The sequence below is a fragment of the Eublepharis macularius genome, chromosome 6, assembly GCF_028583425.1.
Source record: "Eublepharis macularius isolate TG4126 chromosome 6, MPM_Emac_v1.0, whole genome shotgun sequence".
Lineage (NCBI taxonomy): Eukaryota > Metazoa > Chordata > Lepidosauria > Squamata > Eublepharidae > Eublepharis > Eublepharis macularius.
The window spans coordinates 129,335,001-129,348,344 of NC_072795.1; the positions used below are offsets into that span (position 1 = coordinate 129,335,001).

Genomic DNA, 13,344 nt, shown 5'->3' on the forward strand with positions numbered 1-13,344 from the left:
CTGTGTAACAACAACAACAACAAAATAAAAATAATAAACCATTCGATTTATAGACTGTCCTTCAGGACAACTTAACTCCCACTCAGAGTGTGTTATTATTATCCCCACAACAACAATCACCCTGTGAGGTGGGTGGGGCTGAGAGAGCTCCAAAAGGCTGTGACTGACCCAAGGCTCACTGTGGGATGGGAGGGATTTCTTGCAGCTTCCACTGCCTCTGCCGGTTCCCTCCCTCCCCATGCTCTGGGTGGCTGCACACCCGCACTCATGGAGGGAGCAAAGGAAAGAGGAAGGCAGTGGGGCACGATGGCCCATGGCCACTGCAGCATTGCCGCCCAGAGCAGAGGAGAGGATCAGGTGAGCAGCCAGAGTGTGGGAGGGAGCTAGCCAAGCAGCCAGCAGTGGTGGTGAACAGCTGCAAAGGAATCCCTCCCAGGCTCAAGCGAGGCCGTGCAACTCTGTCTTTGAAAACTACATTTTCCAGGTAAAATTGCTTCACAGGCCCCTAGAATGAACCCGTGTGTGGTGTCTTGTTTAGCCTGACCCTCATAAACTTCCTCCTGAAACCCCAGCCTCCAACCTGAAAGCATGTGCTGTGGTGCGCAGAGCATCCTACTTAAAGGAGCCCTCCACCCTCCCACTTTGACTAAATCCAAGTGTTCTCTTAATCGAAGAGGAACATGTGGGTGGTGCTGAGGGAATGCTCTTCTTCAGGGATCACGCCATATAAGGTGGGCACCAGGCAAAGGACTTCTCGTTTCCACCTCACTTTCAATACAGAGGAAAACAGATGGATCTAGGGGACTTGGTGGAACCTGAGCAAGACAATAAAAAGAGAGAGCCAGAGAAAGCCAGCACTTGTCACGTGGTGGTACAGTGGAAGAGAGCCAAGTCTTCCTCAGATGTCTGCAGAGGTGCTCTGGAGGAATGGGACCGTGGGGTTGCTGAATTCATTGCTACGTGGCAGGTGGGGCCTCAAACACTCTTCTCACTTTCATTCTGGTCCATGGCAAGGGGAGGCTTGTTGTCCAAGGTGTTCTCCGAGCCAGGCTTAGCCCCCGAGGTGGGGCTGGGACTGGTAGAGGGCAGGAGGTTAGCAGACTGCAACACCGCCTCGGAGTGCTCCCGTGCTTTCATGCGCAGGGCTGCCACGCTCGCTGTGCGATTGCTCTGGCAACTGTACGTGGGGAGGAAGGAGAGGCCCACGTGGTCCGGAACACAGCAGGAGCACAGGGGGCTACCTGAAGGAAAGAAACAGAATAAAAACACTGCCTGCCACTGGAATTGTCAACACAACTGGGGTGGGTCGGTGCTTGCGCACCAAAGGCGCATGGGGCTGATTTTCTACCTAAAGTCCGTTCTAAGTGTGGATGAGACAGATAGCCCCCTCCCACCACCACCACTATCGAGATCCACCAGGTCCAGAACCTGCTGCTCGCCCAGAGGTTCCAGCCCCCTGCTGGAAAGATGTGGAAGGCAGGCACAGCGTCGTTTGGGACATGCCTGAGATGTGCTACCCCTGGCGATCTCTAGCACACTGAGCAGGGGGGTGGGGTGATGCTGTTTGCTTGGAATGCGGGTGACCCTGAAGCCAGCAAGGAAAGACCCAGCTCAGACCTCCCTGCAAGGGGCAGCTGGTTGCTGCCCCCCTGCAAAGTAGTGGTGTGCCAAGCTTCACCCCGGACCTGTCCCCGTAGGAGCGGCTCGATCCAGCATCTGCTGGTGGTCCCCAGTACCAGAGAGGTTCATCTTCCCTCGGAGCACTGACCTGGTAGAACTCTCTGTCTGTAGAGACTCAGACCCAGCAAGATTTATTATCTTTCTTCCAGGCCTGCAAGACGGAGTTGCTCCACCAGGCATATGGTGGTTGAGGCAGGCATCCTCCCCTCTTCAATTGACCTCCCACCAGGAAGGCTATGATCCCACCTGGTTTTCTGAACATCAAACAGCTTGCCACCCACCTCCATGGGTTTTTTTAAAAAATAGAGAGGGAGGGGGGGCTTTTCACACTACTTACCTTGACTAAAAATATTTAGTTAATGATATATACAAATAATGGGACTAATAGTAGAATATAAAGATGTGTCTATTTGCCTCTTTTCTCTTTTTTTTCTGTTCTGTCTCTGGAATGGCTAAGGGCTTAGTACTCCAGGCTTAAGAATTAAAGGACTGCAATGTGCCTTAAGAAGATGCTCGCTTAGAATATAAATAATAGTAAGAAACGAGAAAAGGATCTGAATAGATGGGTAAAAGAGCAAGGAATTCAAAAAGTGCCTGGAGAGATCTAAATGGACTATGTATTGTACAAAGGGGACACTACTTAACGTCGCAAAATATCATGCAAAAAACACGGAAGATAGCGTCTTCTCGTGAGAGTTTTGCGGGATGTCGTGCAAAACTCTCACGAGAAGACGCTATCTTTCGTGTTTTTTTCCGTGATATTTTGCAATGCTCCGGGAGCAGGTAAGTAGTGTGAAAAGGGCCAGGGATTGTACAATAAGAATGCTGCAATGTTTATTGAAGTGTTTTCATTATTGTGCTGCCTGTTTTAGATCTTTTTCTGGGACCGCTCTGAGCCTGGTTCTCTGGAAGAGTGGAATACAAATGTAATAAATAAATAAATAAAAACACATTGATGTAACCATAAATGTAATTGGGAAAAAATCATAATCAAAAATCACAATACTTTGTGTCCACATCAGTAGGGTTGCCAGCTTCAAGTTGGGAAATTCCTGGAGATTTGGGAGGTGAATCCTGGAGACGGCAGGGTTTGGGGAGGGAAAGAACATCAGCATGGTATAATTCCATGGAGTCCACCCTCCAAAGCAGCCATTTCCTCCAGGAGAACTGATCTCTGTGGCCTGGAGATCAGTTGTAATTCCGGGAGAACTCCAGCCACCGCCTGGAGGCTGGCAACCCTAATTGTTAGCTCTTGGTGCTGAAGACAGGCCAGGAAGCAGCAGCTTTAAATTAGGTGGGGTGGGAGGAACAGGGGTTGGGGTGGGGGCTCAGGGACTTCAACTTCTTAACAGGAACAATTCAGAGAGGGCACAGTCTGCCCAAGGATGGTGGGAGCCATCTCTGGCTACCCTGTGCAGGCACTTCCTGGGAGACTAACCAACGCATTTTTCCCATTCCTCAGGTTCCGTCTATTTCTGGGCAGTTCATGGCCCACTATTCTGGTTCCAGATTCCTATCTGTCCAAAGTCAGGAAACAATTGAAGTTTACAGTCCTAAACCACGTCTTTCTTTTTGCTCCTATTTGCTGTATCTTCATAGTGAATTTTGCATCTAAAATTATAACATTGGCTGATTCCGCACACGTTGGATAATGCACTTTCAATGCACTTTAGCTATCATTTGGAAGTGGATTTTTTGTTTCACACTAAAAAAATTCAGTTCCAAATGATCTCTAAAGAGGATTGGAAGTGCATTATCCAACGTGTGTGGAATCAGCCATTGTTTTTGCATCAATTGCCTACAAATGGGGTAAAAGAAACAAGGACGCTGAGAATACTAGCAAAGAAAATGGACCCCCCAAAAAAACCCTCCCAAGGCAGAAAGACAAAAAGAAATGTAACTGGGCCATTCAGTGCCTCCTTTGACCAAAGCCCCTTCCCCTGGGTTTGTCACTGCTCTCATATCCAACTCACCCCACCCCACCCCTTCGCACAATTGAATCTGGTTGCAAAGGACCTCCTGGTAACATAAACACAGACTGATTCCACACACCTTGGATAATGCACTTTCAATGCACTTTATCAATTGTTGAGGTGGATTTTTTGTTCCGCACTTGAAAAAATCCGTTCCAAATGATCTACAAAGAGGATTGGAAACGCATCATCCAACATGTGCGGAATCAGCCTCAGACAGGCCCCAGAAACAGGGCACTGCCAACGGGTTTTGCCCCACTTAGAACACTCCGCAGAGTATCTCCAGCTCGACTTGGACAATGGAAGCGGCTCAAAGTTCTCGGTGTTGCACGCCGAAGTATCTCTAACCATACTACAGCTGAGCAAGCTGTGGCACAGACCTGGTCTCCTGAAAGGGCCAAGGACCAGTTGCGCCTTTGCCACGCAATTGCTTTGACTGTATATGGCTCGTTGATGCTGCTGTTTATAAAACTGAGGTTCCCACTCGGGCAGATGGATTTTTCTCATGTGTGCAGGTTCTTCACCATTCTCAAATTTGTCTGGTTAAAAGATAGCAGCTTGCCTCATTTATCCCTAATGTCAACACAGCAGCAAGCGACTGTGATGTTCCTTTTTGCTTGTGGGTCAGGAATAGAGTGTTCGCTCAAGTTCTCGCTCTTAGGTTCACACTGCCGAGATGGACATATCCACTTAGTTGCAAGGAGATACAAGAATGGGAGCAACTGGTTTCAGGACAAGCTGTGGACTTGCCAACTTCCTGGCGGGGCCTGGAGATTTTCAAGAATTACAAATGATCAGACAACAGATCATGGTTCCCTCCAGAGAAAATGGCTGCTTTGGGGGGGTGGGGGTGGAATTTATAGCATTACACTCTGTTGAAGTCTCTCCTCTCTCCTAATCCCACGTTTCCCAAGCTCCGCCCTCAAATCTCCAGGAATTTCTGGCAACCCTCTCATGCAGTCTACAGTTCTAACTAACAAACTGAACTAACCAGCAGGGACTCCACCCCATGAGACTAAACCAACACACAAATATCAAATGGGGGGACATATTGTTCCATTGTAATATGTACAATAAAGATACCACAGGGATAGTTCTGCCCTCCCTTCTCCACTAGGGTTACCATTCCCCCGCCAGGGGCGGGGGATCCCCTGTTCCCACCCTTCTGCCCCCCGTGCCCACTTACTTGGCTTGTGGGGGGCACATCCCCTGAGCTGCGGCGCGCCCCTGAGCTGCGGTGCACGTCCCCGAGCCATGCCCTCCCAAGCCATGCCGCACACTCCTGCACTCACAGTGGGGCCCATTTGGGGGAGAATCATGACCCACAGGGCCCAATACGGCCCTTGGTGAGTGTGGGAGTGTTCCTGGCCAAACTTTGACCCCCACGCGATTACATCATGTCCAGAAGTGACATCATTGTGCAAGCTGGCATAGTGCACGCATGCAATAGAAACTCCTCTGAGCTGCATGGTGAGTGTGAGGCTCCCAATCTCCTGCTGGGGAAGTAAAGGGACCTGCCAAACCCCCAGTTTGGGCTCCAGCAGACCTGCTACCCTATTCTCTACCCAAGTCCTGAAAAAAGCCACCCAAAGTGCCGCTTGAATTTCTCATTGGGTAGAACGGGCAAGTCTTGCTGTTTCGCAAGACAGCCTTTCTGCTTATTTCCCCCCGATGAACAGAGAAAGAGCACAATGCATGCACAAGTATCTGGTACATTGGGGGAAAGAGGCTCAAATGTGCTTCCAGTGTTTTGTGTAAAAACGTGCCTAAGGCATGCTAAAGTTGCCAGCTCAAATTGGGAAATTCCTGGTGATTTGGGGATGGAGCCTGGGGAGGGCAGAGTATGGAGAAGAGAGGGACCTCATCAGGGTATAATGCCAGAGAGTTCACTCTACGAAGCAGCCATTTCCTCCAGCATAACTGGTCTTTTCGGCCTGAAGATAGGTTGTAATTCCAGGAGATTTCCAGCCACCACCTAAGGCATGCACAAAACCAAAACAGACTGTCGTAACAGCAACCTCCAGTTGGCGTACTTCCAGGGCTTTTTTTCTGGGAAAAGAGGTGGTGGAACTCAGTGGGTTGCCCTCAGAGAAAATGGTCACATGGCTGGTGGCCCCGCCCCCTGATCTCCAGATAGAGGGAAGTTTAGGTTGCCCTCTGCGCCACTCGGCGGTGCGGAGGGCAATCTAAACTCCCCTCTGTCTGGAGATCGGGGGCGGGGCCACCAGTCATGTGACCATTTTCAAGAGGTTCCGGAACGCCGTTCCATTGCGTTCCAGCTGAAAAAAAGCCCTGCGTACTTCTATGGCACTGAATTCTAAGGAATGTGGCTGCAAAGGAAAAGCTTCTTAGAAGCTCGGTCTGTGGTATCCCACCCTTGGCCGCTGCATTGGGCGTTTGCAGTCCCCGATGCTCCCCGCCCCTGCTGTCTCTTCTATTCTAAATTAAAACACACAATTAGGTCTCCATTAGGTTACAGCAGATTCTGCAGAATTGATCTGAAGCGCCTTCCCCTGCTGTATGACATCATACTTGAAAGGCTGGGCCTGGACATAAATACTTAATGTAATAAATACAGTCTGAAATATTTGATCCTCTTGGCAGTTTAATTGATCTGCTTGAGAGAGACTGACAGGAAAAATTAAATTAGTCCTGCCTCGGCTCTGCCAAGAGTACATTTCAATGGTAAGAGGGTAGACCTCAGCCATGCTTTGCTTCTAGCCAACTCCGACTTGGAAAATTTCTAGAGATTGGGGAGGGGTGGAGCCTAGAGAGGGCTCGGTTTGGAAAGGGAGGGGCCTCAGCAGGATATAATGCTAGTCTACCCTCCAAAGCAGCCATTTTCTTCATGGGAACGGATCTCTCTCATCGGTAGATCTGTTGCAATTCTGGGAGATCTCCAGCCACTACCTGGAGGTTGGCAAGCCAATCTTGCAATGAAGACACTATGCGGTCTCAGTTATCTTTATGGGAGACCAAAAGATGAGTTTACAAGTCTATCTAGACGACAATGTACACACAACCATACCTAAAGCAAAGTGCTGCTAACTGCAGCCACCAATGAAGGCTGCTAGGCCCGAGCAGTTTATCAGACTGTTTCATACACAACCACACCTTGGCCGTTTCCGCACAGCTTACCTTGTTGTGGAAAATACCAAAATCTCGCACCAAATCTCGCGAGAAGATGCTGTTATCACGTGACAAGATGCTGTTATCACACAAGAAGACGCGATAACAGCGTCTTCTCACATGATTTTGCGTGAGATTTCGCTATTTTCCACAACAAGGGCCGTTTCCAGACGGCTTTCCGGGCTCCGGAACGTTGCGCCATCTTGTGGGGAAAACGCGAAATATCGTGTTTTCTCGCGCGAGTTTTGCGCAATGTCACGCAAGAAAACGCGATATTTCGCGTTTTCCCCACAAGATGGCGCAACGTTCCGGAGCCAGGTAAGCCATCTGGAAACAGCCAAGGTAAGCTGTGTGGAAACGGCCCTTGGCCGGCCTCCTGGCGTCCCCTCAGCCATCTACCAAGTAGTTTAGAGGAAGCCCCCCAGGAAACAGGCAAAGCTGGGCCTTCTTAAAACTGGCAAGACCTAAGACCTTCTGCAGATAAAATAGGACCTCGCCCGCTCTATCTTGGAAAGGAGGAGAAGGGAAGATGCAAAAAACTCTTCCAGCATCACGTTCCTTAGGGCAGGGGATAAGAGTTAGCCATAACAGCTGTGTTGTTATTAGGGTTATCAGGTCTGTATACCTTCCTGGCGTGCGGGCAAGGAGAACCCGGTACTCCCTGGGATGACGACGCTTGAGTGAGCACTCCCGCTGCCACTGCGATGACATCACTTCCAAAAGTGATGTCATTCTGCTGGTGCCAGGAGTGTTCCTGCACTTTGCAGAGGGCTGATTCAGCCCGTTTGGGGCCAAAATTGGCCCCTGTGAAGCGTGGGAGCACTTCAGCAGCTAGTGCAATGGAGTCACTTCAGGAAGTGATGTCATTGCCCTACCCCCTGGAGTGAGCCCACTGCGTGCTTGCCAGGTTGTCTGCCAGCGTGGACGATCACCGGAAGGTTTGCCACCTCCCACCAATCACCAGCAATTGGCGGGCAACAGGACAAACTGCCAGGAATTTGCCTGCCACTGGCAGGCAATTGGGAACTCTAGTTGTGGTGCTACCCTACTATGGCCCCAGCTATGTAGTGCTATGGAGAGGGGAAAAGGCACACCATCATGATCATACAACACTCCTCTGAAGGCAAGAGCAGGTTGTGATGCACGGATGCCATTTCCAACAACAGTCCTCAACAGGAATTCCTCTCCAGAAGTACTGGCCCCTTCCCCTGGGCCTGATCCGGAGGCTACAGCTGGTCCAAAATGCAGCTGCACGAGTAATTGCAAGGGTCTGAATTAGGGAACATATAATACCTATGCTACGCCAGCTGCACTGGTTACCAGTTAAGTACCAGGTCCGGTTCAAGGTTTCGGTATTGACCTATAAAGCCCTATGCGGACTGGGCCCAGCATATCTGCAGGACCGCCTCTCCTCTTATGTACCCCTGAGGATGCTTCGTTCAACAAATAAACAACTGTTGATGGTCCCTGGCCCAAAGGAGGCCCGCCTGGCCTCGACCAGAGCCAGGGCCTTTTCGGTCCTGGCACCGACCTGGTGGAAATCTCTGTCTGAGGAAACCAGGGTCCAGCAGGATTTGTTATCTTTCCACCGGGCCTGTAAGACAGAGATGTTCCGCCATGCATATGGTGAGGCTAAGTTGGGCCCCCACTGGCCACACTAAAGATTTGTTCACCACCCTACATATGAGCCAGGGCTTGAAAAGCAGTATTTTATCATCGCCATCTGAAGAGAAGCAGTATTGTATAAAGTTGTTTTAATGTTATTTGTATACTGTTTTATCTGTTTTTAACTGTATTTATGTAAAGTGAAATGTTGTACTCCTCCCTTAGCCCACCTGGCGGGGAGGGCGGACTAAAAAATCTAATATAATAATAATAAATACACTATAGTCTATTTGGAAGGGGGGAAACCGGATGTCCCCGAAATTATTAGAATTAGGCTGAGAGGGGGCTTAAAAGGAGACACAAGAGAGGTTCACCAATGCAGGACAAAGTGCCTAGTTCTCTGTGGTTCCGAGAGAAAGTGATTTGATCTCCTAGGGCAAAAGACAGATGACTACAATAAATTGACGGTATAGAGAAACATTTGACAGTATGGCAGAAGCGGAGGATTTCTTTTTCCCCTTTCTCATAACTCCAGGAATCAGGGCCAGGTCACCCGAAGAAACTGTCCAGCAGGCAAAATTCAAGGCAGACAAAGAATCACATGTCTCTACGCAATGCAGAACTGATTTATGGAACTCACGGCCACAAGATATGATGATGATGATCATGGGATTATATGGCTTTAAGATGAAATCCTGATGGACAGACCTAACTGAATATAATAATAACATTCGATTTATATACCACCCTTCAGGTCAACTTAACACCCACTCAGAGCGGTTTACAAAATATGCTATTATTATCCTCAGGACAATCACCCTCTGAGGTGGGTGTGGCTGAGAGAGTTCCGAGAGAGCTGTGACTGATCCAAGGTCACCCAGCTGGCTTCAAGTGGAGGAGTGGGGAATCAATCCTGTCTCTTCAGATTAGAGTCCTGCCGCTCTTAACCACTACACGATACCTATGGGACATTACAAGAATGGAACCACTGTGTACAAAGCCAGAGTGTCTCTGAAGAACAGTGGCAGAGTGGTGCTTAAAAGGCAGTGTGCTATATTGGTTCGTATGCTGGTCATCAGCTGGGAAGAGCTTGAGTTCCCACTTCCCAGCCCTTCTCAGCAGGGCTGGCTCAAGCTATTGTGTTGCCTCAAGCAAGTTGCATCCACCCCCTCCTGGGCCCACCCAGCTGTGGTCTGGGTTCAAGTCATGCCCCTGCAGCAACACCACCGTAGACCTGGCCAACAGCAGCACAGGTCTGGAGTCATGACTACCCCCAAGCCAGGTTCAGACTCATCAGAGGAAGAACCAGAGAAGCTGGATGAAAAGCCAAGAGTGCTGTCTGAGGCGGATCAGGGCCCTTGGGAAACCCCAGCACCACCACAGGATTTCCTCCAGCCCTAGGCTACACCCCAGAGACCTCACAGGCAGGAGATCCAGGAGACCCTCCAGGTCTTGTGTCTGTTACCCCGCAGTCGAATTGAGCGAGGGCCAGGACCTTGGCCCTCCCGGTTCTGCCACCACCCAGCAGGAACAACGAGTCAGCAGGCCTCTACGGAAGCAGCCCAGTAGAGAAACGGAGCCAGGCATCGTCATCGTCATCGTTGTCGTCTTCAATTTATATACCACTCTTCAAGACAGCTTAATGCCACACTCAGAGCTGTTTATAAAGCATGTTATTATTATCCTCACAACACTCTGTGACGTGGGTGGAGCTGAGAGAGCTCTGAGAGAGCTGTGACTGACCCAAGGTCACCCAGCTGGCTTCAGGCCAAGGAGTGGAGAAGCAAACCCTGCTCTCCAGATTAGACTTCTGCCACTCCTAACCACTACACCAAACTGGCTGGCACCCAGGCCACTGGCTTGTGGCCACAGGCTTGTGGCCTGGGCACTGGCTCTAAAGCCAGCCCTTGTTCCAGTGGATTTAACCCTTTGCAATATTCTGGGTCTGGGCAGGATGAGCCCCAGGGGCTGCCTTCAGTGCAGGGTAGGGAGGGCTGTTCCCTTTCAGTCTTTGTAAGCCTTGAACAGGGCAAAGAACCTTGCTGGATCCACACATGTGCTCTGACTACAGGTCCTGGGACCCAGGCCCAGACCATCAAGGAAGAGACTGTTCCTAATACCACAGCACCTGGAGTCAAAACAGCCAAGGGAGTGGAGGGTGGCCAGTCAACCCTCATGCCTTCAATGGCTGGGAGCAAGCTGAAACCCTTGTGCCCCATTCCATTGACTCCCTTCACATTGTTGCTCAGGTGGCTTGGCTAGAGAAATGGCCTCATTCTGCCCTCATGAAACTCCCTGGTTGATTTTAGGCCACTTGTCCTACCTCACAGAATTATTGTGATGAAAAGAAGCAGGTAACTTCCTCTGTATGGCAGATCTTCATCTATATATATAAAGACAAGTGTCCTGACTGACTCATCAACGCCCAGCCCAAACTCCTGGACCTAGAAACATGACATTTGGGGAGAACATTCGTTTCATGATGTAAACGCCCACTAAGAAGGGATTTTCTTCTTAGGGGAACCAGGTCTCTTGCTATAGAGGGAGACAAAGTAACCAACTTGCAGGGGGGGGGCTGGAGATTCCCTGGAATTACAATTGATCTCCAGGCAACAGAGAGCAGTTCCCCTGGAGAAAAAAGCTGTTTTGGAGGGTGGATTCTGTGGCATTATACCCCCTACCCTCCCAAAACTCTACCTTCCCCAGGATCTACCTTCAAATATCCAGGAATCTCCCAACCCAAAGCTGGCATTTCTAACTAGAGATGGGCACGAATCAGGAAAATTCCAAACCGTGCAGTTCGTGGTTCGTTGTGTTTCATGAACCACGAACTTTCATGAGCTTGCCCCGGTTTGCGAACCAGTCCATTCAGTTCATAAAAATGTCACTTTCAGCTCAGCAGAAGGTCTGCAGAGAGCCCATCTCCCCCATTGCCTAGGAAACTGATTGATTGGCATCAGGCTGCCTGCAGTGACGAACCAAAATATGAACCAAACAAACCGGGCTAAAATTCGTCACAGTTTGTGAGAAATGAGCTCCCATGAATCACCAGTTTACAAAGCACGAACTGGCCTAGTGACGAACTTCGGTTCGTATTTTGGTCTATGCCTGCCTCTAATCCTAAACCAAAGTTTAAAGAGGAATTTTGGCAAGAGCTTCTGAAAGACTAGTCCAGCACCTTTTGTTAAAAAGCTGGGGACTTGGCTTCTCAAGCAACAAAACCTTCCCTGCTCAGAGGGGAAAGTAGGGCTTGGTAGGGGTGGGGGAAAGGACCCTGACCAATGGGCATTGAATTGACAGGGGCTGTTTTAATATCCCAGGATAGCCGCTGAAAGGGAAAAGTGCTCTTGCTTGCATTTGGGGACACAACAGCCAGGGCACAGATGTCCCTTGCAACCCATTCCACCCATTTCCTCGCTGTCTTCTGTTTCTTAAAGCATTTCTACCCCATCTTTCCTCTTAGAGCAAGGCAGCTTACAAATCATAATTGAAACATTACAGATTAAAACCAAATAAAACCACAAACGTCTCCCTCCACCCCGCCTGCCCAAAGTGTCTGTTTCATTCATATTTACAGATTTTCCCTTCCATCTTCTTTGCCCTCACAACAAGCCTGTAGGGAGGGTGAGGTCGAGAGATTACAACTGGCTCAAGGTCACCCAGCAAGCTTCCTGGTACGGGAGGAATTTGGACTGGGTTACAAACCCTGCTCGACCTTGGTGGTACTCTAACCACCACAACTGCTGTCTCAATTGGTGCATTTAGAATATATGGTTTTCGACAAGAGACCCTCTAAGCTGTGATGGAACGCCTCCCTCTAAAAGAAAGCAGACTCTTTCAAGGGTGTTTTACCCTTCTCTGGTGGTCAGAACAAGGCAAAACAATACTTTAGGTCAAGAAAAACATGTCCAGTCTAAACAATTAGACACTATCCCCAAGACAAGTACCTCTATTACCTAAGGCCTGAAAGGCAGGCTACATATATATACACTCTAAAACTTGCTAAAACATCTCAAGAAACAGATGATGGTACAGTGCAATGACCAACACAAATAGACCAAGGTACAGTACAAAACTGACCAGACGCGTTTTGGCCCTTAGGCCTTCCTCAGGGGTCAATTGTAAACAATTTATGATCAAACACACCCACACATACGGAAACCAATCATGCAATGCTCCCGGTGTTTTATCGAGAGCTGTAACAAAAGAAGAAGAGGGGAAGAGATTTTTTAATATAATATAGTCCATCCTAAAGTGCTAGAAATATTCTAGGCAAAATACTGGATCAAAATTTACCTCAAGTATTGTGTGATAAACTGCAAGACAAGTACCTCTATTACTTTCTAACAGACATAGTGCTGGGTGTTTTTTCAAAATTTCACAGTTTATTAATTTATTCTGCGTTGACTGTGCTCATGAATTTGAACGAGTGCCCACCAATTCAAAAAAGCTCTTACCATAACTAAACTCTAACGTTGGTGTAGTGGTTAAGAGCAGCGGGACTCTAATCTAGACAACCAAGTTTGATTCCCTACTCCCCCCCCCCTTGAAGCCAGCCGGGTGACCTTGCGTCAGTCACAGCTCCCTCAGAGCTCTCTCAGCCCCACCCACCTCACAGGGTGTCTGTTTGTGGAGATAATAATGACACTGACTTTGTAAACCGCTCCGAGTGTGGCACTAATCTACCCAGAAGAGTGGTATGTAAGCACAAGGTAAGGTTATTGTCAGGGCTTTTTTTCTGGGAAAAGAGGTGGTGGAACTCAGGACTGCACAATGACGTCACTTTGGGTCAGCTGGAACAAGGGGAGAGTTTTTTAAAGTTTAAATTGTCCTCGGCAAAAATGGTCGGTGGCCCCGCCCCCTGATCTCCAGACAGAGGGGAGTTTAGATCGCCCTCGAGGGCAATCTCAACTCCCCTCTGCCTGGAGATCAGGGGGGCAGGGCCACCAGCCATGTG

The 13,344-nt window shown here is 49.2% G+C and overlaps 1 protein-coding gene across 1 annotated transcript in view; it reads right to left on the reverse strand.

Annotated features, from left to right (window-relative positions):
* Positions 1-975: 975 nt before the first annotated feature.
* DRGX (dorsal root ganglia homeobox) overlaps positions 976-13,344 on the reverse strand; it is a 37,441-nt gene continuing 25,072 nt past the window's right edge. The window contains exon 6 of the mRNA XM_054984219.1: positions 976-1,241. Coding sequence (XP_054840194.1) covers positions 976-1,241 — 266 coding nt within the window. The remainder of the gene's footprint in view (positions 1,242-13,344) is intronic.